The sequence below is a fragment of the Myotis nattereri genome (genome assembly GCF_964212035.1).
Source record: "Myotis nattereri genome assembly, chromosome: 1".
Lineage (NCBI taxonomy): Eukaryota > Metazoa > Chordata > Mammalia > Chiroptera > Vespertilionidae > Myotis > Myotis nattereri.
This window is the reverse complement of record NC_138075.1, coordinates 105,473,011-105,499,747: the sequence shown is the minus strand read 5'-3', so window position 1 is coordinate 105,499,747 and position 26,737 is coordinate 105,473,011. Positions and strand designations below refer to the sequence as shown.

General features: G+C 47.7%; 1 protein-coding gene across 1 annotated transcript; it reads left to right on the top strand.

Annotated features, from left to right (window-relative positions):
- Positions 1-7,387: 7,387 nt before the first annotated feature.
- Positions 7,388-9,442, top strand: FZD8 (frizzled class receptor 8; the record flags this gene model as incomplete). Its single annotated transcript, XM_081106564.1, has 1 exon — positions 7,388-9,442. The coding sequence occupies one exon, from the start codon at positions 7,388-7,390 to the stop codon at positions 9,440-9,442; it is 2,055 nt and encodes a 684-aa protein (XP_080962690.1).
- Positions 9,443-26,737: the final 17,295 nt, after the last annotated feature.

The following is a 26,737-nucleotide window of genomic DNA, read 5'->3' as shown; positions in this document are numbered from 1 at the left end:
AAAAGTAAAAAAAAAAAAAAAAAACAAATGCCATCTCTTGAAAAAAATTACACCTGTTTATCTGAATCTGGTCAAAGAGAAACAAAATAGAAATGCCATTGTCATCTCCACCACCTCCATCCCCTTAGTACTCTAAGAATTATTTTTATTACTAATGTAAATTTTATTGGTGTTTGAGATCACATTTTATTGTTACCAGAGTACACTCTTACCTGTACCAACATTTTTCTGGTATACAGGTTTTCACATGCATAAGCCCTTCAGAGATGTTAATCAATAGTTTCTCCTACATTATATTTAAATATTTTTAAAGTTATATGGTATAAGACTAAAAAGACTAAATATAAGCTTTCAATATTATGTTCATGTTTTGTTTTGTTTTTTTAAATATATTTCTTTATTGATTTCAGAGAGGAAGGGAGAAGGAGAGAGAGATAGAAACATCAGTGATGAGAGAGAATCATTGATTGGCTGCCTCCTGCACACCCCCTACCGGGGATGGAGCCCGCAACCCAGGCATATGCCCTTGGCTGGAATCGAACCTGGGACCCTTCAGTCTGCAGGCTGATGCTCTATCCACTTAGCCAAGCCAGCTAGGGCTATGTTCATGTTTTTAATGAAGTCTCCAAAAGGGAGGGGAGAGGCTTAACAAATAGGAAATAAGGAGTTACACTATGAAGTTTATACACACTTAAATAAAATAAGTAGTAAGCTGTTTGACATTTGTATCAACTATACAGAGAACTGTATGGTGAGAACTTCAAAGTGGAAAAAAAATGTAGGTACTAAGGTTTTCTTGAATCTCAATGATTCCTAGCCCTGAAGAAAATATTTTGGAAGACTAGGAACGTTGGCTATATATTATTGCTTGAAAGTTAATTCCAAATAGTAATGTGTGGATGAGTGCTGTTTGTCTACTGAACAGCCATTCTGCCTTCCTCTGCCTCCTTGCCACAAGAGCACCAGCCACCCACAAGGCCTTAGCTTTCACAGCCTTCCTTGCAGCGAAGAGTGGGGTGACAGGTTCAAACCAGTGAGACCTAAGGGGAAGTTAGTCAAAGTCCTTCCAGGAAGGGTTTTCTTTTCTAATAAGTGAGCTGCACAAGAGGACGTCCTGCCAGTCTTACTGCCCAGCTGTTATCCAGTGAAATGTAATTATTCAGCAGAGGGAGGCCCCATGTAATTAGAGGGCAAGCCAAGAGACTCAAAACCCACTATCAGGTCTGACATTGTTGAGTGACAGAATAAACCAGTGGTGGACCTTCCTGCTTCTAGATAATGACAGTTCAGTTGCCACTTTTCACAATGGCAGTTGCATGTAAAATGAGAATCTGATTTCTGGCCAGTGGCACATATTTGCCTCATTTATCGCTATCCACTCATAACTTGGCCTTGTTATAGCAGACACAGAATCCTTTTCCTAGTGATGGAGAAAATAAGAGAAAGACCTTTACTATAGTTTAATGTTAATATGAAAGAATATAAAAATAATCTCACCCATTCTGATTCTAATAGAGATTGAAGCAAGATCAGTTAATCACTACCTTACCTTCCAGCCATAAAGTGGTAGGTAACTCAAGAAACATCATCCTTCGAAAGACAGATTTTAAAACACCAAGAAGCCCCAATATTACTCAATAATGGAGTTTTATATTATCTAACTAGAGGCCTGGTGCACAAAAGGAGGGTCCCTCAGCCCGGCCTGTGCTCTCTCTCAGTCTGGGACCCCCGGGGGATGACCACCTGCTGGCTTAGGCCCGCTTCTCGGGGGATTGGGCCTAAGCTGGCAGTCAGACATCCCTCTGGCAGCCCAGCAGCCCTTGGGGGATGTCCACTTGCCAGCGGGGAGCAGGCCTAAGCTGCAGTCGGACATCCTTAGCGCTGCTGAGGAGGTGGGAGAGGCTCCCACCACCACCACTGTACTGGTAGCCATCAGCCTGGCTTGTGGCTGAGCAGAGCTCCCCCTGTGGGAGTGCACTGACCACCAGGGGGCAGCTCCTGCATTGAGTGTCTGCCCCCTGGTGGTCAGTGTGTGTCATAGTGACCAGTCATTCCCAGTCGTTCTGCTGTTAGGGTCAGTTTGCATATTACCCTCTTATTATATAGGATAGAGGCCTGGAGCATGGGTGGGGCCAGCTGGTTTGCCCTGAAGGGTGTCCCAGATCAGGGTGGGGGTCCCACTGGGGTGCTTGGCCAGCCTGGGTGAGGGGCTGATGGCTGTTTGCAGGCTGGTCAAGCCCCCCCCCCAGTGGGGACCCTCACCCCATGGAGGTTTGGCCAGCCTGGGTGAGGGGATGATGGCTGTTTTCAGGCTGGCCACACCCCCTTTAGGGTGGGGGGTCCCCACTGGGGTGCCTGGCCAGTCTGGGTGAGGGGCTGAGGGCCATTTTCAGGCTGGCCAAGCCCCCCCCCCCCCCAGCGATGGAAGCTCCCAGCCTCTCCTTTTTTCCTTTTCTTTTTTATTCTGGGATTTATTTACCTTCTATAATTAAAACTTTGTAGCCTTGAGAGGAGCTCAGAGCCGGCCAGGACGGGTGGTAGGGAAGCTTGGATTCCTGCTCACTCCAGCTCCGTGGCCACGGCTGGCTGAAAGCAGGTATCTGGGGTTTATTTACCTTCCATAATTGAAACTTTGTTGTTTTGAGTGGAGCTCAGAGCCGGCCTCGGCAGGTGGGAAGCTTGGCTTCCTCCATCACTGGGGCAACCAAGTCTCCTGTTTGCTCCAGCTACATGGCTGCCGGCCGACATTTTGGTTCGGTTAATTTGCATATAGTCGCTCTGATTGGCTGGTGGGCTTGGCTTAAGGCATAGCAAAGGTATAGTCAATTTGCATGTTTGTCTTTTATTAGTGTAGATAATATAGTATTTCATTGTTCCCCTGAAAGAAAATAAACTTTTAGGAGAAACAATTGTTGTTTTATAAAACACCGGGGAAATATCATTAGTTATAAAGAGTTCTCTGCTTAATCTTTGGAACATATCATTTATTGGCATGTTAGACCCACTCTTGTATCAAGAATCTTATGTTGCATTTTTAAATTAAAATCCACTAAAACATAATTTCCTTTAAATTTCTTAAATTCAAGACAGACAATATATCTAACTTAGAATAATTATAAAATTAAATAATGATGTTTTGTAAAAATTCCCTCTTCTGAGTTAGATTCGTGCCTTCAACTATTTATATTATTAAGCTTTCAGGACTATTCAGGAACAAGGTATCTGTTTAGAAATCCCTCTAGAAAGTTTCTTACATTATTTATGTCACTCCTAAAGCTATTTCCCTTTCCCTAAAGAACAGCTGCTTATGTACAAAAGAAAAAAATCATTATTTAGCCAACAATGTTGATAAATAATTCTGGTTTGCTCCTAGCTGCCCCATAGTTGCCTTTTATACACTAAACGGAAGCCCAATACACAAAATTTGTGCAATAGTAGGCCTTCCTTCCCCCAGCTGCCTGTGCAGGATTCCCTCAGGCACCAGGGACCCAGGCTTCCCTCGCAAAAGGAGGCCCCACCCGCCTCCCTCTGCAGGGCTGATCATGAGGCTATGGCCAGCCCGACCAATCACATCGCACCTGCCTTGGCTGGCCTGGCGCCAGTGGGTGTCATAGCATGGTCCCCGATGGTCTTTGTGCTGTTCGGTGGATTTGCATGTTACACTTTTATTATATAGGATTGGTTTCCTAAATCTCTGAACTCAAAGATGGTCAAGTAGCCAGTTAAGAGTATATTTTATTTTTTTTTAATATTTTTTTTTAATTGATTTTTTACAGAGAGGAAGGGAGAGAGATAGAGAGTTAGAAACATCGATGAGAGAGAATCATCGATCAGCTGCCTCCAGCACATCTCCTACTGGGGATATGCCCGCAACCCAGGTACATGCCCTTGACCGGAATCGAACCTGGGACCTCTCAGTCCGCAGGCTGACGCTCTATCCACTGAGCCAAACCGGTTTCGGCGAAGAGTATATTTTAAATGCTATTCTTATATTCTCTCAATTAGAAGTACATTTTAATAATTTTTATGTAAATGGTTTTAATCTCACAAGTCAGATCCCCTAAATAGCTTATACAATTTTTGAAAGCTCTGAACTTTTGTTTACTTATTTTCTCCTGCAAGCTTAATATACTTACCAAAAAGTTCCACATTCCACATCATCAAAGCTTTCATCTTGACTCAAAATAAAAAATAAAAAAATTAAAAGCCAAAATCAACTATTTTCAACCTCAATTTTCAAATGTCATTTGTTTTCGCCTAATTCTAGTAAATTTATATAGTGTAATTCTAAACTTCGCTATTTGACATTTCCCTGCTGAAGAAAAGCAGTAGAAACTTTTCACCATCTGTGCTGTTTTTGGAAACCAGCCTCTCCCATCTGTGGTCTGGGCCAAGCAGCCTGGAGAGGGGAGGGGGGCTCCTGGCCTTCACAACTGCACTCAGAACGCTAATTCTACGAATTACCAGTTGTTACTCTGCAGTTGAATGTTCTGGAGAATGGCCCTCTATTAATAAGGTACCAACAAAAGAAATAGTTAACTTTCTACATTCAATAAGCCATAAAAGAGAATACCAATTAGGAGAGGGGGAAAGAATTGATAGAAAGACCTAGTAAAAGTCGAGTCTTTACATTTTTTAATAGACCATTTTCTGCTAAATCAGCTAATTTCTGAAGCCTTTGAATTTCAAAATCTTATGGAGTTCAGTTTTTCCAAACGTAAGTGCTAAGGAAGTGCTGTTTTTCAGTGTAAAGAGGTTCTAACTAACTAGACTTCAGTTGAGGTAGAGATAGGTTCTAACTAGACTTCAGTTAAGGGGGGGGGGGGGGGGAGGGTTGGTGAGTATACAAAACTTGCCAAACGGAGGGGGGGGGGGCGGTCTGCCTGTCTGTTTAGAACTTGGTGCAAGATGAGGTTGCTAAACTAGAAATAACAGAAGGAGGAAGCCATAGAGTCCATTATCTCAAGCAATATACAAATGTGCTAGTAATTTTTGTTTCGAGAGAGTTGTTTTTAAACAACTACTACCACCACCACCCCCGAAAAAGTTAATTGGCCTCAAACGGACCTTTAATTCTTCTTCTATTCCCAAACTCTCAACAACTTTGGTTCTCATGCTCTCCTCACACCTGTGAAACCTGGCAAAAATCTTGACAAGACAACAAGAGAAGAAGGAGGAAAGGAAAAGAGAGAGGGAAGGGAGACAGGGTGGGAGGGAGAGGGAAGGGAGGGAAAAGTAGAGGGTAAGGGAGAGGGAGGGGGGAGGGAGGAAGGTAGAGGGGGTGACGAGGGAGAACTGAGAACATGCACTTTGCCACCCTCCTGGCCAACTGAAATGCTGGTTCCAGAGATTACAGTAATTACAGCCCCAGCATGAATTCCATACAAGCGCTAAATGAAACAGAACATCAATTTAAAAAAAAAAACAAAACACTCCATTCTAGGAGAAAGACCCCCCCCCCCCTCCCCCAGGAAGTCCTAACTAGCGTAAATGAACCTGCCAGGCCGCAAGCCCCACGTCCCCCCCCCCCCCCCCCCCAACAACAACAACAACTTCATAAGGTGGTCGCGGAGCTACCGCCGGCACAACTGGTTGGCGGCTTATCCAGTGGCTGCTAAAAGCAGCCAAGCACCTTCTCGACTCTCCAGACCATGGAGACCTGCCCTCACGTCAGCTCCAGGGCGCACACCACCTCCCATCGAAGAGAAGGCAGCTCTGGCAAATACACGTGAACTTTGGATAGATGTACATGTTCCAAAAGTACAAGGTGGAGAGTGAATCCAGCTGCAGTTTCCAGTCCTATTTATAAGTTTCTCATTCTTTTTTAAGGTGAAGGGAATTATGTCCCTTAAGGAAGAACTGGGTCCCGGGTGCCTTACATATTTATCTCATCTTATTATCAGAATCCCTTTTGAGATATTACCTCGCTCTCCCAATAAGGACACGGAGGCCCGCCCAGGTCACTCGGCAGAGGCAGGAGAACCCCGGGGCCGCCCCTGTGCCTCGCGCCCCTCGCGTGTCCGCAGGTGGGCGCCGGGACACCTCCGTCAGGGCTGTCCCTCGTCCTACCCTACCATCCAAAATATACTGCCATCTTTCCCGTTTCTCCCACATTTCCAAGCCTCAAAGACCATCATTCTGAGAACGCCAAACAGGGTACCCTTTATCGAATTTCCCACAGCGCCCGGCCCCAGCTCACGGAGTGGCGCGGGCCCCCATGGCCCATAGGCCACCCACATTCGGGAGACTCTTAAGCGGGGATTTAATTTGTTTAAAACGGGCCTAGGAGAGCGTGCACTGAGTTAAAACCTCGTCCCCAGTCCCCCAAGTGCAGACTTATAAATGAAACCGAGAAAAAAAGAAATGGAACCGAGTCCTCAGACGCATTGAGCGCCGGGGCAGAACGGGCTGGCAAGGGGCGGCAATCGTGACAAAAACTCCGTCTCTGCGGTCAATCCCAAGGTTACCGAAACTCTCCAGCCGCAGATTCCGCGCATGACTGTGCGGACACTTGGACCGCCTTAAGGAAGGCTGTGCCTAAGGAGCGAGAAGACTCCGCCCGGTTCCCTGAGATTGGCGTGCCCGGCCGAGGGCGGAAACCAAGTCCGCGCGGTATAAATATTCATGAGACGGCGCGGAGACTAGTGGGGCCGCAACAGGGAAGTTCGGTGAAGGGCGCAGCTCCGGCCGAAGAGGAGGTAGCTGTGGGCGCCAGTCGAGCCGCTCAGGTGTCTGCTCCGCCTTCCGGTCTGGATTTGATTCTGCATGTCTAGCGAGGAGGGGGCTGCCTGCACTTCGCTGATTGCCGGCTGGAGCGCGGACTTTTACCGGACCGACGCCGTGGAGAGAGGGACTGGGCCTCGGTGGAGGCGGGTCCCTACTCCGGAGGCAGCAGAGCGGCTTTGGGAGCGAACATGAACCCCCGGGGGGCGTAAGGGTCCGTAGGGGCTGACCCCGCGGGGAAGCGGCCTGGCCCAGCCATCTTGACTGCGCGCGGCGGCCGGAAAGGAAACTTGCTGCGCCGCCGCCCTCTGCGCTCAGCCAAGTCACCGGCGCCGGCGCGACGCGGAGAGAACGCGAGTGAGTGAGGGACGATGAGCTGGCGGCCAGCCACTCTGCTCCGAAAGGGCTGAGCTCGATCAGGGTAAACCCTCAGGAACTGTAGCGCACTGCTGCAGCCATCCTCATCTTCCCGGAGCGGCGGGCTGCGCTGTATGGACGTGTCCCGAGAAGGGATTAGGGACTAGGCGGATAAACAACCTCTCGAGAGAAACAGGAGAAAGACGAGTAGGGCACTCACTCTCTTCTCCGGCTCTCTCTCTCTCTCTCTCTTTCTGGATCCTCCGGAGCCCCTCTGTTCACTGCCAGGAAGGCGAGGGAACGAAGCATGGAGTGGGGTTACCTGTTGGAAGTGACCTCCGTGCTGGCCGCCTTGACGCTGTTGCAGCGCTCTAGCGGCGCTGCAGCCGCCTCAGCCAAGGAGCTGGCTTGCCAAGAAATCACCGTGCCGCTGTGCAAGGGTATCGGCTATAACTACACCTACATGCCCAACCAGTTCAACCACGACACGCAGGACGAGGCGGGTCTGGAAGTGCATCAGTTCTGGCCGCTGGTAGAAATCCAGTGCTCGCCCGATCTCAAGTTCTTCCTGTGCAGCATGTACACGCCCATCTGCCTGGAGGACTACAAGAAGCCCCTGCCTCCCTGCCGCTCGGTGTGCGAGCGCGCCAAGGCCGGATGCGCACCCCTCATGCGTCAGTATGGTTTCGCCTGGCCGGACCGCATGCGCTGCGACCGGCTGCCAGAACAGGGAAACCCGGACACGCTGTGCATGGACTACAACCACACTGACCTCACCACAACTGCGCCCAGCCCGCCGCGCCGCCTGCCGCCGCCGCCTCCTCCTGGTGAACGGCCGCTCTCGGGCAACGGCCAAGGCCGCCCATCAGGGGCCAGGCCCGCGTCCCGAGGAAAGGGCGGGGGCATCGGGGACTCGGCATCGCCCCCAACTCGTGTCGGCGGGAAGGCGCGGCCCCCTGGCGGCGGCGCGGCGCCCTGCGAGCCGGGCTGCCAGTGCCGTGCTCCAATGGTGAGTGTGGCCAGCGAGCGGCACCCGCTGTTCAACCGCGTCAAGACTGGCCAAATTGCCAACTGCGCGCTGCCCTGCCACAACCCCTTCTTCAGCCAGGACGAACGAGCTTTCACTGTCTTCTGGATCGGCCTGTGGTCTGTGCTCTGCTTTGTGTCCACCTTCGCTACCGTGTCTACCTTCCTCATCGACATGGAACGCTTCAAGTACCCAGAGCGGCCCATCATCTTCCTCTCGGCCTGCTACCTCTTCGTGTCCGTCGGCTACCTGGTACGCCTGGTGGCGGGGCATGAAAAGGTGGCGTGCAGCGGTGGCGCGCCAGGCACGGGCGGCGCGGGCAGTGCGGGCAGCGCGGCTGCTGCGGGCGCGGGCGCGGCAGGGGCTGGCGCGGGCGGCCCAGGCGGGCGTGGTGAGTACCAGGAGCTGGGCACGGTGGAGCAGCATGTGCGCTACGAGACCACGGGCCCGGCTCTGTGCACCGTGGTCTTCCTGCTCGTCTACTTCTTCGGCATGGCCAGCTCTATCTGGTGGGTGATTCTGTCGCTCACGTGGTTTCTGGCGGCGGGCATGAAATGGGGCAACGAGGCCATCGCGGGCTACTCGCAGTACTTCCACCTGGCTGCGTGGCTCGTGCCCAGCGTGAAATCTATCGCCGTGCTGGCGCTCAGCTCCGTGGACGGCGACCCGGTGGCGGGCATCTGCTACGTGGGCAACCAGAGCCTCGACAACCTGCGCGGCTTCGTGCTGGCGCCACTCGTCATCTACCTTTTCATCGGCACCATGTTCCTGCTGGCCGGCTTCGTGTCTCTCTTCCGCATCCGCTCGGTCATAAAACAGCAGGGCGGCCCCACCAAGACGCACAAACTGGAGAAGCTCATGATCCGCCTGGGCCTCTTCACTGTGCTCTACACAGTGCCTGCCGCCATTGTGGTCGCCTGCCTCTTCTACGAGCAGCACAACCGCCCGCGCTGGGAGGCCACGCACAACTGTCCGTGCCTGCGGGACCTGCAGCCGGACCAGGCACGCCGGCCTGACTATGCGGTGTTCATGCTCAAGTACTTCATGTGCCTGGTGGTGGGCATCACCTCGGGCGTGTGGGTCTGGTCAGGCAAGACACTTGATTCGTGGCGGGCCCTGTGCACCCGCTGCTGCTGGGCCAGCAAGGGTGCTGCAGTGGGCAGGGGTGCTGGCGTGAGAGACTCTGGCGGGCCGGGCGGGGGCGGGGGAGTCGGCGGGGGGGCGGGCGGGGCAGCGGGCTCGCTCTACAGTGACATCAGCACAGGCCTGACGTGGCGATCTGGCACCGCCAGCTCAGTGTCTTACCCAAAGCAGATGCCATTGTCCCAAGTCTGAGCAGAGGGAAGGAAAGGGGGGCGAAGAGGCCAAGCGCTGCCAAGGGACACTCCAGGGGCTGATGTTCCCACCCCTTAACCGGGTTTTGTTTTGTTTTTTTGGTGGGTTTTTTTTTTTTGACTGCTATTAGCATGATAATGAACTCTTAATGGTATCCATTAGCTGAAACTTACATGACTGGCTTAGAACAAAGTACCTGGCATTGAGGACTCCTAGACCCAGCCTTCTTTCCTCCATTGATATGCGAGAAGCTCCTCATGGGAGGCGGGAGGGAGGCGGGAGAGAGGCGGGAGAGAGGCGGGAGACGTTCATTTCAATTGGCAGAAAAGGGTGGACTCTCCAGCGTTCCCAGAAGCCAAGGCTTGGAGCCCTCCTTGGTTGCCATTCGTGGAACTTGAAGCCAGATCTACAGATTTTACCAGAGGAACCTATTTTTCTCCTATGTAAACTCTTACTCCTTATGCATCCCAAAGGAAGGATGATCGCAACCTAATTGGATTGAGTGGTTTGGGTATTCTTAATGACCAGGCAAATGCCTTAAGTAAATAAACATGAAATGTCTTAATTATACACCCCAAGTAAATACGGGTTTCTTACATTAGAGGATGTATTTATATAATTATTTGTTAAGTGTAAAAAATGTAAAATATGTACATATCCAGAGATATACAGTCTGTACATTTTTTGTAAAAAGTTTAGAGGTCATTACTGTAAGAACAAATATAAGTATTCTATTTTGTCAATAAAATGATTTTTGATAAATGATTTAAACATTGCCCTCTCCCCCTAACTCTTCTAAGCTGTTACCTTTAAAGTGTTTGCTAAGAACATGTTGGAAAAATGGACCCTTTCTGGTTTCTCTGTACACTGATCTTAGATATGGAGAAAATGGCCTATTAATTCTAGTTCTTAAGTTGTTAGTAAAGTAAAAATCACTGTTGAACTGAAATCAAAACTGAGTTTTGCACCCTCCAAAGAGATGGTGTTTTTAATGGTAGCTCTTTTTTGATCTGTGGAAAACGCTCACCTTAGCATGTGTATATGGACTACTGCAAGGAACTAATTCCACTCAGGCCTTGTTATTTATCTTGTATAATATTACTAAATGATTTACCCCACATTTTTTTTCTCTCTAATGTCCATGATTTTAGAAGCACCTGGACTGAACATACTTTTGAAGTGTAAAGGTGAATGTTTTAAACCCTCAGAATACAGTGTACAGTATGTATAAGTCACTTGACACTCTGTAGTGGAACAGGCACCCTTAATGGATTAAACTAATGGGTTAACATCTTAATGACCTTCCAGGCTTGTGTATATCAAATGTGCTGCTTTTCCTAGAGAAAAGGCTATTGTTCTTCTGTCAACACTAAACTAATTTATTTGAGCAGAAGGCTGTTGAATTAGCAGAAGAATGCTTTGGCAATTGTTGAACTTTTTACCTGTCTGCCCAGTGGCCCAGCACATCATTTCTTTAAGAGGAGCTAAATGAATAGTGTTAATCTGTAGGGAACTTGGTCTTTTGAGTTTGAAAAACTTTGATCTTTTCTCTCCAAATGTGCTGTAAAATTGAAGTTTCTTTAGCTGTTGCCAGGCTCTTCTTGGTACATACCAATTGGCCACCATGGAGCCTTAAAGTTCTTCCATTAAAGGGATGTGGGACTTTTACTTTAAAAGGGAGAGAGCTCAGGAGAGGAAGACTTGTAACAGTGAAGACCAGAAGCACAAGTATGCTCAGCCTTTTGAACAGCTTTTCCAGGCATTGTTAGCCAGCCTGCAGGCAGCTAGGAATGGGTTGAAGCATCATAGAAAAGGGCTCTGAATGCCCTACAGGTGGTCTGCACACATAATCCCCCAATTTAAAGCATTTTCCTTTGCTGGACAATTGTATTACAAAACTCCCCTTTTTTTTTTTGCTCCTAATTGAACCAATGAACTATTTATTATTATACATTACAAGTTTTTCCTTTAAAATAAAATAGAAAACCCTCAGCACCTAAATTTTATTGACTAAATTCTGACAGGTTTTCTGAACTGAACCTTTAAAATCACACCAGGAGTAAAATCTTCAGACATTTCTCTTTTTCATATATTTTTATTTCTCATGCTTATTATTATCTGACAGATTAGCAATAATTTAAAAGTAATTGGTAAGGTTGTATGTTCATACTGAAAAGATAGCCCCAGGTCCCTTATTAACCTGTCAATCAAGATAAGAAATGGGCAGCTACCCTGCTAATGATGGGGACATCAAACTGTGAGGTGGGGAACTTATTCTCTGCAGCCTGCTAAGATGTTTGTTCTCTTTACTTTTCCTAATAGGAATATTTAGTGGTCTTAAAAAATATTTTTTAATTAATAGGACAGAAACTACTTTCCTAGCTTATCTTGGAGTCTTTTAAGAAGTTTCTTGGTAAAAACATTTTGCAAATCCTTTCCAGAGTCATTCTTGGTATTAATTGAATTGTTGAAATTAGATATGCAATAAGAACACCCAGTTTAGCTGTCATGCTGATTTTATTTTTTTAAGTCAGAGGCACTGTAAAATACCTCCCAGAAGTTTTATTCATTAAAAAATTACAATTTTGTAACTTAGATTCCAGTAAGTGGCCTGTATCTAACCCCATGTGGTGATCACCATGTGGTTTATGTACTGTATATAAACCATCCATAAACATCACATTTTCAGTTAGAAAGTAGGATTTGAGTGCATCCCCATAATCTACCACATATGTTGGATGGAGGAAGAGCTAAAAGTCACTAATTAGCATGTGGGTTTTCTAATGTAGCAATATTTCCAGTATAAGACACATTTTCAACTATGTGACAGTGGAAAATGTTCCACTTTGAAGCTCTATTTCTTTATTAATTTCTTCAATATATCCTTGTAAAATGCCATATTTGATAACATACAAAATGGTTGTAAGTGTGCTAAATATAAACAAGCTTAATAAACAAAAGAGCCCTATTGACATTCTGGGGACAGCTCTCAGTAAAAAGGCCCATACCTATAATACCTATAATAACTAGAGGCTGATATTAAAACACAAGTGCCAGTTCTTTGCCTTTAAAGCTAAACCTTGAGTTGCAAAATTGCTAATACTCAAATGTATCTATTAAGGGAATAGAAAACCCAAAAATGATTTGGGGTAGAAAATGAGAAGAGTATTTGGCCATTAGACAAATGAATGGGTCCCTTGCCAGGTGTGCTATACAGGTGTGTGCTTACCAACTATATGGGACAAGTGTTAGTTTTTTAAAATCTTTTCAAATATGGGGGATCAAGCGGGGATGTAGTTATTTTGTGGCTAGATCAATGTAAAAAAAAAAGTCTGATATGGTTAAAAACATTAAAACCAAAGCCCTTTAAAATTATTATGGCAGAAGTTATGTGAAACACTTTTTACATTAGAGTAAATGCAATTTGAATGTAACAAAACAGAAGGGGGGAAATGTAGACGTTTAAGGAACAAACTGTCACCAGTACAGTTTAAATTTTTTAAAATACATTTTTATTGGTTTCAGAGAGGAAGGGAGAGGGAGAGATAGAAACACCAATGACAAGAGAGCATCATTGATTAGCTGCCTCCTGCAAACCCCTACTGGGGATCGAGCTGGAAACCCGGGCATGTGTCCTTGACCGGAATGGGATCCTGGATTCTTCAGTCTGCAGGCCAATGCTCTATCCACTAAGCCAAACCAGCCAGGGCACCAGTACAGTTTCTTAATATGTGTTGATGGTGTTGCAGATTCCTGTAAATCCTTCAGAGTTTGGGGGAAGGAATTCAGATTGTCTCATCAAAAAGAAAAAAAAAATCACACAAAGAGACAAAAGCAGTTTCAGAGCACAGGATGCAATTTAAAGTGCAGGGGCAAACATTCAGTTGAGACTCCAAACTGCAAGTGTAGTGATCCAACTTCCACATTTAGTACTATACTGCCACCTTGTGGTACCACAAAGTTCCAGAACCAGGGGATGAGCCCCACACAGACGCCATCCAAAGGAGGGCCTGCAAGCATTTTGTATTCATAATTTTGAATTCTTTCTCTCATGAACAGGAACCCCAAATTTTTCAGTTTAGGGCCCCACAAGACTAATTGATGTAAATCCTTAATATTAAGGGTTATAGTACAAATAGAACTAAGCTGTGTTGAAGTCCAAAGGTTTAATTTCTTAAAAATTATCTTCTGAGTTACTTTTTTTCAAGAATGGGCTGCTTCCCAAAGATCCACTATACCTTTTGATGGGAGAAGGAATGAGTTTGGAGTCATGAAGAATAGTCTGAGATGGCATGTAGTTGACTTGGCTATTTAAATGTGTTACTTTACTCTTTCCCATATAAAGTCTATCTACTGAGTCAAGTGGACAGTCTTCAGTGCTGCACGTGAATACTGTTGGGATGGGTAAGATACAGGCTCTCCACAATATCTAGCCAGGTGTTTGTGGAAACACACCAAAGAATGGAAACTGTGCTGCAAAACAAGGTCACCCAAAAAGGAAGAGAAGAGGAGCATGTGCTGTGGAATACTTGAGTGCTGTGGGAGAAAGATTTCCATAACATAGCTGTGTGGGAATTCCAGGCCTTTAATAGGTACATATGGAGAAGAGGCAGCCTTACAGAGCCTATGGCTGGACTTCCTGTTCCTGAGGGTCAGGTGGCCGGTGGAGATTAGAGGGAAAAAAGAAGCACTGGTCAAAAGGATGCAGACTAAAGATCTTAGAGGTCTTATATTATTGCAAACGTAGGCAGCAGCAGAGAGCAGGTGAACTGGCCCAAGTCAGCCAGGGGCCTGAGAAGCAAGCTTCGCTAGCAGCCTCTGAGGCTGTGTGTTCAGATATCCCTATCATGATCATGGAATTTTAAAGATAAAGATCCCAAGGACCATCAAGAATCTCACTACTCCATAAACAAATAGCGGAGGCAAGACCTAGCAGTATGATGAAAATATAGACTCTCAGGTCTTGCTCACTGAGTCAGTAGCTGTATTTTAATAAGATCCCTAAGTGTTTAACACAGGTTAGCCCTACGCTGAAGCCCAAAGAGGACTGGACTTGCCAAAGATCATACATTCAGCCCAGAGCAGGGTAGGGCCTGGAAGACATGGATCCTACTTGTCACTCCTATTTCTGCCTTTCCCAGCTGTAAATCCCTTCAGCCACCACTATGTACATTTTTCCCTGAGCATCAACTGACCTGGTTGTTCAACCGTGTCTACCTAGTCCCAGAATCATACCAGAGTACAGCTTTCCCCATGGTTGGTGCTGACCTACACAGGAATATCTGAGGAGCTTAGTGAGGAGCTACCTGGATGTGACCTGGATGAGAGAACTCTGTTGCTGGTAGCTAGAGTTCGTACTGGGGAATGGGGCCAGGAGTGGAATCATCTGCCTTGGTCAGCAGAGGCCTAGGAGCCTTTCAGGGAGAGCCTGGCCAGGACCAGGGCCAGGGAGGAAACCAGACAGCAGAGCCACTGGGCAGTGAAGCCAGGGCAGGCAGGGAGCATCATGGAAATCTCTGGAATGAAGAACAACAAAAAAAAGACGATTAGCTCTGCTGATTTAAACAGCAGACCCTGGGAGATGACCTAAGGAAATGTGTGGTACCTGAAAAGGAAAAATGGCCAGAGAAGGATGGAAATAAAGGTGCATAAGGAATAAATTTGAACACCAAGTTTTAATGGCTTTACAAGCCTTTGGGAGAACCATTATTCACAGAAGACAAAAGTACCTATTTAGCCCTAGCTGGTTTGGTCAGTGGATAGAGCATCAGCCTGCAAACTGAAGGGTCCCAGATTTGATTCCGGTCAAGTGCACATGCCTGGGTTGCCAGCTCAATCACCAGTGGGGAGAGTGCAGGAGGCAGCCGATCAATGATTCTCTCTCAATTGATGTTTCTGTCTCTCTCCCTCTCCCTTCCTCTCTGAAATCAATTTAAAAAAAATTTTTAAGTACCTATTTATATTGCTTTAAACACTTAGGTGAACCATACACTAAATTAGAAAAATAATTTCCAATGTTTATCCCCTAACAAATTCATTTCTTTCTTTTTTTATTATTATTATCCTCACCCAAGGATATTTTTCCATTGATTTTTAGAGAGAGTGGAAGAGGGATAGACAGAGAGAAATATCAGATGTGAGAAAAACACATCAATTGGTTGCCTCCTGCATGCACCCTGACCAGGGCCCAAGGAGGAGCCTGCAACTGAGGTACATGTCCTTGACCAGAATCGAACCCAGGACCCTTCAGTTCACAGGCTGATGCTCTATCCACTGAGCCATACCAGCTAGGGCTAACAAATTCATTTCTAATTAACTAACACCCTGGCTGTAGTTCTTACCCCTGCCTACACATAAATACTTGAAGTGCTTAAAAATACTGATGCCCCAGCAGCATCCCAGACCACCTGAATCACAATTTCTGGGGATGGAATCTGAGAATTCAAATTTTTCTAGAACTTCCCCAGGTGATTCCCATGTGTAGCCAGAGTTGAAAACCAATGCATGCCATTCATGGAAGGTGGTGTTATGATCTAAAATGAAACAACCAAATAGAAATCAAAATTAAGCAAACTAGCTATTGTATCCAACTTGCCTAATTTAAATGGAAGTGATTTTTTTTTTTCCTAACACCTTGGGAGAAGACAGGAGTGCCCTCACTTGATCCAAACAGAGAAGTTCATGCTTTGTTGTTTGGAACAGAAGATCTCACCACAAAAAGCAGTTTTGTAAAACACTGCTTTTCTTTCACTTGTAAACAACTAACAACAACAAAAATGGGTACAAAGGGTTCTATTAAACTAGAAAGTAAACCCAACCCAGGAGGAATCAATAATGTTGATAAATTAATTAGTAAAGATATTTAAAATGTTCTATTTTTGTTCAGTAAATGTTTATTTACTGAAACCAACTCAGCTTGAAATGAAAGCTGTATTGACTTACTCTGGGAGTGACTTTCCAAGACCAGGTGGTCTGTCGTATTGTCCAGGAAGCAAGTTGGCAGGAATCCTGAATATACGTCAATATGTATATCTTTAAAAGGAAACTGATACTATCTTACCTAATGCTAGAATTTTGCTCAAGTTTTAAAATTTTAGGATAATATTTATTCACTAGAGGCCCGGTGCAAGCCTGCCCCCTCTCACAGTCCGGGAGCCCTCAGGGGATGTCCTACTGACAGCTTAGGCCTGCTCCCCACGGGCCTAAGTTGCAATCTGGCCTCCCTCTACAGGAGGCAACCGGGCTGATCAAGGGAAGGTGCTGCCCCCGTCAGCCCGCTGCTGCTGCCACTGCCAGCTGCCTCAGCTGCCAAGGTGTTTTCATCAACACAGACTCCAGTCCCTTCACCACAAAAAAATGACAATTTTATTTAGGCATTTTCAAGATATCTTTTTCATAAGATATGACATTTCTTTCTTTCTTTCTTTTTATCCTCACCTGAGGATATTTTTCCATTGATTTTTAGAGAGCATGGAAGATAGAAGGAAAGACAGAGAGAAACATCACGTGAGAGGGACATTTTGATTGGTTGCCTCCTTCATGAGCCACGACCTGGGCCCCAGCAAGGGAGGAGCCTGCAACCTAGGTACATGCCCTTGACCAGAATCGAACCCGGACCCTACAGTCCGCAGGCTGAGACTTTATCCACTGAGCCAAACTGGCTAGGGCAGAATATGACATTTCTTAGCCCCTCCAGCAGCGGACTTTTGTTTTTTCCTCCAGGAGTGAGGTGGAAAACCCTAGATCACCTTCTTGGATTCTTATTACCAAGTTACCACGAACACTGCGAGTGGTATACTAGGAGCTTAGCCAATGAGCGGTCAGAAAAGGTGTTTCCTCTTAGCTATTGTAAATATACTGCTATGAACATGGGTGTGCAAACAGGGATCTCTGAGACCCTGCTTTCAATTATTTTTAACTAGAGGACTGGGGCACAAAATTCGTGCACTTGGGAAGGGTCCCTCAGCTCAGCCTGTGCCCTCTCCCAGTCCAGAATCCCTCAGGGTATGTCTGACTGACAGCTCCCTGTGGGGAGCAGGCCTAAGCCAGCAGTTGGACATCCTTAGTGCTGCCGTGGAGACAGGAGAGGCTCCCATTGCTGCCACTGTGCTTGCCAGCCTTGAGCCTGGCTTCTGGCTGAGCAGCGCGCCCCCTGTGGGAGTGCACTGACCACCAGGGGACAGCTGCTGTGTTGAGCATCTGCCCCCTGGTGGTCAGTGCGCATCATACCGACCAGTCGTTTCATTGTTGGGTCGTTCGGTTGAGTCAATTGGCATATTAGCCTTTTATTATCCTACTAGAGGCCCGGTGTATGAAATTTGTGCATGGTGGGGTTCCCTGAGTCTGGCCTGAACTCTCTCCAATCCAGGATCCCTCAAGGGATGTTCGACTACCGGTTTAAACCAGCAGTCACACATCCCTCTCGCAATCCAGGACCACTGGCTCTTAAGCACTCACTTGCCTGCCTGCCTAATGCCCCCAACTACCCTCCCCTGCTGGCCTGGTTGCCCCCAATGGCCCTCCCCTGCCAGTCTGGTAACCCCCAACTGCCCTCCCCTGTAGGCCTGGTTACCCCCAACTGCCTTCCCCTGGCAGCCTACTCACCCCTAACTGTTCTCCCCTGCTGCCCTGATCACCCCTAACTGCCTCTGCCTCGGCCCCCACCACCATGGCTTTGTCCGGAAGGAAGTCAGCCTTTGGGAAGATGGCCGATTAACCCGGTCTAATTAGCATATTACCCTTTTATTAGAATAGACTAGAGGCCTGGAGCACAAAAATTTGTGCACTCGGGGGGAGGGGGGTCCCTCACCCCGGCCTGTGCCCTCTCGCAGTCTGGGACCCCTCGGGAGATAGCGACCTGCTGGCTTAGGCCTGCTCCTGGGTGGCAGAGGGCAGGCCCAATCCCTAGGTGCAGCCCCTGGTCGGGCTCAGAGCAGGGCCGATTGCGGAGTTGGGGCACCACCCCTGTCATGCACAGAGCAGGGCAGATTGGGAGGTTGCCATGCCACCCTCAGTCACGCTCAGGGTAGGGCCGATTGGGGGGTTGGGGCACCGCCCCCTGTCACACTCAAGGCAGGGTCGATGGGGAGGTTGTGGCGCCACCCCCTGTCATGCACAGAGCAGGGCCAATCAGGGGGTTGGGGCGCTGCCCCCTGTCACTCACAGAGTAGGGCCCATCAGGGGGGTTGGGGCTCTGTACCCTGTCACGCACAGAGCAGGGCCAATCAGGGGGTTGAGGCTCTGCCCCCTGTCACGCACAGAGCAGGGCCCATCAGGGGGATTGGGGCTCCGTACCCTGTCACACACAGAGCAGGGCCGATGGGGAGGTTATGGATCTACCCCATCACACACAGAGCAGGGGGCCGGGGGGAGGGGGAGGGTTGGGGCGCCGCACCCTGTCACGCACAGAGAAGGGCCAATCAGGGGGTTGGGGAGCTCCCCCCTATCAGGCACAGAGAAGGGCTGATCAGGGCTGATCAGGGGGTTGGGGCACCTTCCCGTCATGAACAGAGCAGGGCGGATAGGGAGGTGGCCCTGCCCCCTGTCACACACAGAGCCACAGGGCAATCGGGGGGTTTGGGCGCTGCCCCCTGTCATGCTGATCCCGGTGCCGGGAGGCCTCTTGGCTCCACTGATCCCGGTGCTGGGAGGCCTCGCGGCTCCACTGATCCCGGTGCTGGGAGGCATATTATCCTTTTACTATATAGGATAGAGGCCTGGTGCATGGGTGGGGGCTGCCTGGTTTGCCCTGAAGATTGTCCTGGATCAGGGTGGGGGTCCCCACTGGGGTGCCTGGCCAGCCTGGGTGAGGGGATGATGGCTGTTTGCAGCTGGTCACACAGCCTTCAGGGTAGGGGTCCCCACTGGGGTGCCTGGCCAGTCTGGGTGAGGGGCTGAGGGCTGTCTTCAGGCTGGTGGGTGACTGAAGCTCCCAACTGCTCCTTTTTTTCCTTTTGTTTTAATTCTGGGCCAGCTTTAGCTCTGAGACTTGGCTCCAGCTCTTAGGCCTTGGCTGCTGAAAGCAGGTATCTAGTTTGTTTTGGTTCTATAATTGAAACACTGTATCAACTCCAGCTCTGAGATCCCGGCTGGCTGAAAGCAGGTTTCTGGGGTTTTGTTTAGCTTCTATATTTGTAACAATGTTTCAAACTGCAAGCTCAGAGGCTGGCAGCGGCAGGCGGGGAACATTGGTTTCCTCCATCACTGAAGCAAGAAAGCCTCATGTTAGCTTCAAGCTGCCTGGCTGTCAACCGCCATCTTGGCTGGCAGTTAATTTGCATATCGCCCTGATTAGCCAATGGGAAGGGTAGTGGACGTATGCTAATTACCATGTTTCTCTTTTATTAGATAGGATAGAGTATATAGGATACGCTTGCTTAAATGAGAGGGGTGATCCTTTTTCAGTAGGAGGAGATGTTCTTGGCAGACAAAAATACATAATCCCTATATCTGGACTGATAGCCAGCCATATGCACTATATTGCCAAACCGGTTATTAAAAAATGGAACCACTTTCTTACACCTTACACCAAACAGCTGTTGGCCTTAAAACCCCTCCTCAGCCCCCACCTTAGGTTCTGCCTTCACAGTTCACCCAGATTAGGTTCTGATTGGTCGGTTTTTAGGCCAGTCAGCATCAAAAGCTCCGCCTCCTAGGCAGTCATTGGCTCCTTACAGTTCACCCAGATTTGGTTCTGATTGGTAAGTTTCTATGCCAGTCAGCATCAAAAGCTCTGCCTCCTAGGCAACCATTGGCTCCTCTGGGAATCCAGAATGGCCCCACCTTCATGTCAGTACCAGGCTTTTAGTTATGCCCTCAGTCCACTACTGGGTGTACCTCTGGCCACTCTGAGAAGCAGCACCTCAGGTCAGTGCTGGTGCAATTTTGAATTCTCATCCCTGACCTAACCTTCTTACAGTGCGAGTTCTGTGAAGGCGAGCATTTGTCTTGTTCATTCTTAGTTCACTCATAGACTTTATCTGTGTCTATGCATCTATGCTAGCACCGCATGGTGACTGGTCAAACGGTCATTTCGGTCATCATGGTCACTGCCTTTTTATATATATAAACAGATAATATGCAAATTAGCCAGGCATCACAACTGCTTGAGGAGGCTGCATCACAACTGCTCAGGAGGAGTTGCGCGCGCAGATGGGTGGGCAGGGACTGCGTGCTTCCCCGACCCCAGTGGACACACACATGCTCAGAGCGGCCGTGCAGTATGCCTTGGAGCACACTCCCACCCCAGCAGACACACACACACCAGGGGTGGGGGTGTGCTCCAAGCTGTGACACACACACACAAGGGGTAGAGGCATGCTCCGAGCAGCCGCACAGCATGGCTTGGATCACGCCCCCACCCCAGCAGACACACACACAACAGGGGTGGGGCCGTGCTGCTAGCAGCCATGCTGCACAGCTTGGAGCACGCTCCCGGTGGATGGTAGCAGCAGCCGAGTGAAGCAGCCCCAGTCCCAGATGTCTGGCGGTGGCAGGAGCAAAGCAGCTCGGTTCCCGGATGCCTGGCAGCAGCTGGAGTGAAGCAGCCCAGGTCCTGGGTGCTGGAGGGAAACCAGTGTTGGCAGCCAGGGGAAGGAAGGCCTATTCTTTTTTTAAAAAATATATATATTTTTTTTTACAGAGAGGAAGGGAGAGGGATAAAGAGTTAGAAACATCGATGAGAGAGAAACATCAATCAGCTGCCTCCTGCACACCCCCCACTGGGAATGTGCCTGCAACCAAGGTACATGCCCTTGACGGGAATCGAACCTGGGACCCTTAAGTCCGCAGGCTGACGCTCTATTCACTGAGCCAAACCGGTTAGGGCAGGAAGGCCTATTCTTGCATGAATCTTCATGCATCGGGCCTCTAGTAGATATAATAAAGAGATAATATGCAAATGGTCATCACACCCTCACATCATCATGCCCTCACACCATCATGCCATAACTGCTCAGACACTCAACACTGCAGAGAGAGGAATGGGGACCAGCCAGGCACAAATGAGCTCACCAGAGAGGAATGGGGACCAGCCAGGCACAAATGAGCTAACGAGAGAGGAATGGAGACCAGCCAGGCTGTGGCCTGGGAGAGGGACAAGCCATCCGCACCACAGTCGCGAGCACCAGTGGCTGCAAATGCACCTGCAGCCTGGGAGAGGGACAATCTGCATGCCCCATGGTCCCCATGGTCCCAGGTGCCATCAGCTGTGCCTTAGGCCTGGGAGAGGGACAGCCACCTGCCCTGTGGTCCCGGGTGTTATGATTTCTTTTATCAAGAAAGGGTGTTGGGCCCTAGCTGGTTTGCTCAATGAATAGAGCATCAGCCTGTGGACTGAAGAGTCCCAGGTTCGATTCCAGCCAAGAGCACATGCCTGGGTTGCAGGCTTGATCCCCAGTAGGGGGCGGGCAGGAGGCAGCCAATCAATAATTCTCTTTCATCATTGATGTTTCTATCTCTCTCTCCCTCTCCTTTCCTCTCTAAAAAATCAATAAAATACATTTTTTTAAAAAAAGAAAGGATGTTGGATTTTGTTAAATGCTTTTTCTGCATCAATTGATATGACTGTGATTTTTATCTCTCAATTTGTTAATGTGATGTATCACGTTTATTGATTTGCAGATATTGTACCATCCTTGCATCCCTGGGATAAATCCTACTTGGTCATGGTGTACGATCTTTTTGATGTACTGCTGGATCCCATTTGCTAGAATATTGTTGAGGATTCTGGCATCTATGTTCATGAGGGATATTGGCCTGTAATTCCCTTTTATTGTGTCATCTTTATCTGGATTTGGTATTAGGGTGATGCTGGCTTCATAGAATGTGCTTGGAAGTGTTCCATCCTCTTGAATTTTTTGGAATAGTCTGAGGAGGAAAGATTTTAGTTCTTCCTTGAATGTTTGGTAAAACTCCCCTGTGAAGCCATCTGGCCCTGGGCTTTTGTTTCCTGGAAACTTTTTGATGACTGCTTCAATTTCAATAGTTATCAGCCTATTGAGATTTTAAGAATCTTCCTGATTGAGTTTTGGAATGTCGTATTTTTCTAGGAATATGGCCATTTCCTCCAGGTTGTCTAGTTTGTTAGAATAGAGTTGTTCAAAGTATTTTTTAACAATCCTTTGTATTTCTGTGGGGCCTGTTGTTATTTTGCCTCTTTCATTTCTGATTTTGTTGATTTGGGTCCTCTCTCTTTGCTTCTTGGTAAGCCTGGCTAGAGGCTCATCAATCTTGTTTATCCTTTCAAAGAACCAGCTCTTGGTTTCATGGATCTTTTGTATTGTTGTTGGTTTTTGTTTGTTTGGTTGGTTATTTTGTCTCTGTCATTTATTTTTGCTCTGATCTTTATTATCTCCTTTCTTCTGCTCACTCTGGGCTTTTCTTGTTGCTCTCTTTCTAATTCTTTGAATTGTAGAGTTAGATGATTTATTAGCATTTTTTCTTGTTTTTTGAGGTAGGCCTGTAGAGCTATAAACTTTCCTCTCAGGACTGCTTTCATTGTATCCCATAGATTTTGGATTGTTGTGTTTTTATTGTCGTTAGTTTTCAAGATGTTTTTATTTCTTCTTTGATCTCTTTGGTAATCCGATCACTATTTAATAGTAGGCTATTTAGCTTCCAAGGGTTTGAATTTCTTGGGTTGTTTTTATTGTTGTTTATTTCTAATATTATGCATTGTGGTCTGAGAAAATGCTTGATATGATTTCAATCTTCTTGAATTTGGGGAGACTTTGCTTGTGACCCAATATGTGGTCTACTTTTAAAAATGACCCATGTGTGCACTTGAGAAGAAAGTATATTCCGTGGCTTTGGGGTGAAATGTTCTGAAGATGTCAATTAAGTCCATCTGATCTAGTGAGTCATTTAGGATTGCTGTTTCTTTGCTGAGTTTTTGTCTAGAGGATTTATCCAGTGATGTCAGTGGTGTATTAAAGTCCTCTACTATGATTTTATTGTTGTTGATCTCTCCCTTGATATCTTCCAGGAGTTGTTTTTAGGTATTTGGGTGCTCCTGCATTGGGAACATATATGTTTATCAGGGTTATATCCTCTTATTGTATCAATCCCTTTAGTATTATGAAGTGGCCTTCCTTATCTCTTGTTATGGCCTTCACTTTGAGGTCTATTTTGCCCAATATAAGTATTGCTACCCCAGCTTTTTTTTCATTTCCATTTGCCTGAAAGATATTTTTCCATCCCTTCACTTTCAGTCTGTGTGAGTCCCTTGTTCTGAAGTGGGTCTCTTATAAACTGCATATATATGGGGTCATGTTTTTTTTTATCCATTCAGCCACTTGATGTCTTTTGATTGGAGCATTTAGTCCATTTACGTTTAAAGTTATTATCGAAAGGTACTTGTTTGTAGCCATTTTTATTCTTTGTGCCTGTTTTCTTTCTTACCTTTTTATTTCCTCTTTTTACACCAGTCCCTTTAGCATTTCTTGCATTGCTGGCTTAGTAGTGATAAACTCCCTTAGCCTTATTTTGTCAATGAAGCTCCTTATTTCCCCTTCAATCTTGAATGATAGCTTTGCTGGATAGAGTATTCTTGGATTCAGTCCCTTGCTTTGCCACACTATGTAAATTTCCTTCCATTCTTTTCTGGCCTTATGTGTTTCTGTTGAGAAATCATTTGATAATCTAATGGGAGATCCCTTGTATGTAACTTTCTGTCTCACTCTTGCAGCCTTTAAGATTCTCTCTTTGTCCTGAACATTTGCCATCGTAATTACCATGTTTCTTGGATTGGGTCTTTTGGGGTTCATCTTGTTTGGGACTCTCTGTGCTTGTGTGACTTTTTTCTTCCCCACATCAGGGAAGTTTTTGGACATTATTTCTTCAAATAGTTTTTCTAACCCTTGTTCCTCTTCTTGTTGTTCTGGCACTCCTATTCTTCGCATGTTGCTTCATTTCATTTGTCCCATAGCTCCCTTAGGCTCTCTTCTTGTCTTTTAATTTTTTCTCCAATTACAGTTCTGTTTGGGTGTGTTTTGCTTCCCTGTCTTCTAATTCGCTAATTCGGTCCTCCACTTCTCCTAGTCTACTGTTGAAATTTTCCATGGTGTTTTTTTATTGACGCTATATAACTCTTCATTTCTTCTTCATTCTTACATGAGTTATTGATTTTTTTCATCCATTACTTCTTGATTCTTACATAAGTTGTTGATTTTTTCCTCCATCTGGTTTTTGAAGTGTATGATCCTTATTCTGAATTTTTCTGACATATTGCATGCCTCTGTTTCACTTAACTGCTTTTCTGGTGATTTCTCCTTTTCTTTCCTTTGGGGGTTTCTTTGCCTACCCATTTTTGGTCTCACCGACTGATCTAGATGTCAAGTCATGCAGGGGCTGCTCCTTGGATGGCAGTGGCTCCTCGGGCTGTGGTTGCTCCTCAGGTGGTAGTGGAAGCGGCTGCTCCTCAGTTGGCAGTGGCTCCTCTTCTGAGTGCTGTTCGCAGTAGTGGTGTCTCCTTTGGCTGGTAGGGGAGGCTGCTCACACAGCTGCTGTTCCTTGGACGGGGGTGGGCTGATCATGAGTCTGCTGCTCCTCGGATGGTGGCGGGATGTTCATGTGGCTGCTGCTCCTTGAATCAGGGCTGGCTGCACACTGCTGCTGTTCCTCAGATGGCGTGGGCTGCTTGTGAGGCTGCCGCTTCTTGGACAGGGGCAGGTTGCTTGCAGGGCTGCTGCTCCTCATATGAGTGTGGGCTGCTCATGCAGCTGCTGCTCCTTGGACTGGAGACGGGATGTTTGCATGGCTGCTGCTCCTCGGGCAGGAGTAAGCTGCATGTGCAGTTGCTGCTCCTCAGATGGGGGTGGGCAGCATGTGGCTGCTGCTCTGTAGTAGAGCTTGGGAATTATGTCTCAGCGCTGTGGCTGATGCAATGGTGTGAGCACACTCCACCATGACATGCTTCCTCTGCACACCAGGAAGTAGCAATGCCCACCTGAACTAACTCCTAGAGCCACGTGCACAGTACCCCAGCCTCTCAGCCATTGGTCGCCTATAGCAACGTGTCTCCCTCAGATTGGTCGCCTATAGCAATGTGTCTCCCTCTGATTGGTCCCCTCATGCTATATATACCCCTGTAGTTCCACAATAAAACGGATCTGCGTCAATGAACCCGGACCCCGGAGTCGTGCATGCAGACGCCCTAGTGCGTTGGGGCTCCGTCGTCCTCACCCCTGAGGGACCCCTTGCTTCACTGCTCCTTGGACCGATGCAGGCTGCTCCTTGAACGGGAGTGGGCTGCTCGCGGCACTGCTGTTCCTCATACAGGGGCAGGCTGCTCACACAGCTGCTGCTTCTTGGACAGGGGACGGGCTGCTTGCGTGGTTTCTGCTCCTCAGGTGGGAGTGAGCTGCATGTGCAATTGCTGCTCCTTGGACTAAGGCAGGCTGCTCACCCAGCTGCTGCTTGTTGGACAGGTGCAGACTGCGTGTAGCTGCTGCTCCTCAGACCAGTGCGGGCTATGCAGGGCTACCACTCCTCGGACGTGGGTGGTCTGCTTGTGTGGCTGCTGCTCCTCAAATGGGGGAGGGCTGCTCACAGCACTGCTGTTCCTCATACTGGGGCAGGCTGCTCACACAGCTGCTGCTCCTTGGATGGAACAGGTTGCTCACGCAGCTGCTGCTCCTCGGAAGGTGCAGGGTGCGGGCTGTGCACAGCTGCTGCTCGTTGGATGGGGGCAGGCTGCGCGGGGCTGCTGCTCCTCAATTGTGGGTGGGCTGCTCATGCTGCTGCTGCTCCTCAGATGGGGAAGGTTGCTTGCACAGCTGCTGCTTCTTGGACAGGGGCAGGTAACATGAGGCTGCTGCTCTTAGGCATGGGGCAGGCTGCTCGCGGGGCTGCTGCTCCTTGGACAGGAGCAGGCTGCTCACATGTCTGCTGCTCATGTGGTTGCAATGCCCTGGGCTTTTTCCAGGGATCCTCTGCCCTTCCTGGCTGAAAACTGTCACCCAGCTGAGTCTCCTTCGCCAATTCGGGTTGGATGTTATTCATTTCAGCCGCTCATTCTATTTGCTCTGGGACAAGGCTCGGGACACATCTGTCTATTCCATTTTGTCCCTCGGGGTCTTATTTCTTTTTCCAGGACAGCAGGCTGGTGGCCCATCAGGACCGTGCAGCCAATAGCAGATGCATTTTATACAATGTCAAGACATTTTTTATATAAACAAATGCATACATGTTTACCAGTGTTATATCCTCTTGTTGAAATGATCCCTTTAATATTATGTAGTGTCCTTTCTTGTTTCTTGTTATAGCCTTTGTTTTGAAGTCTATTTTGTCAGATAT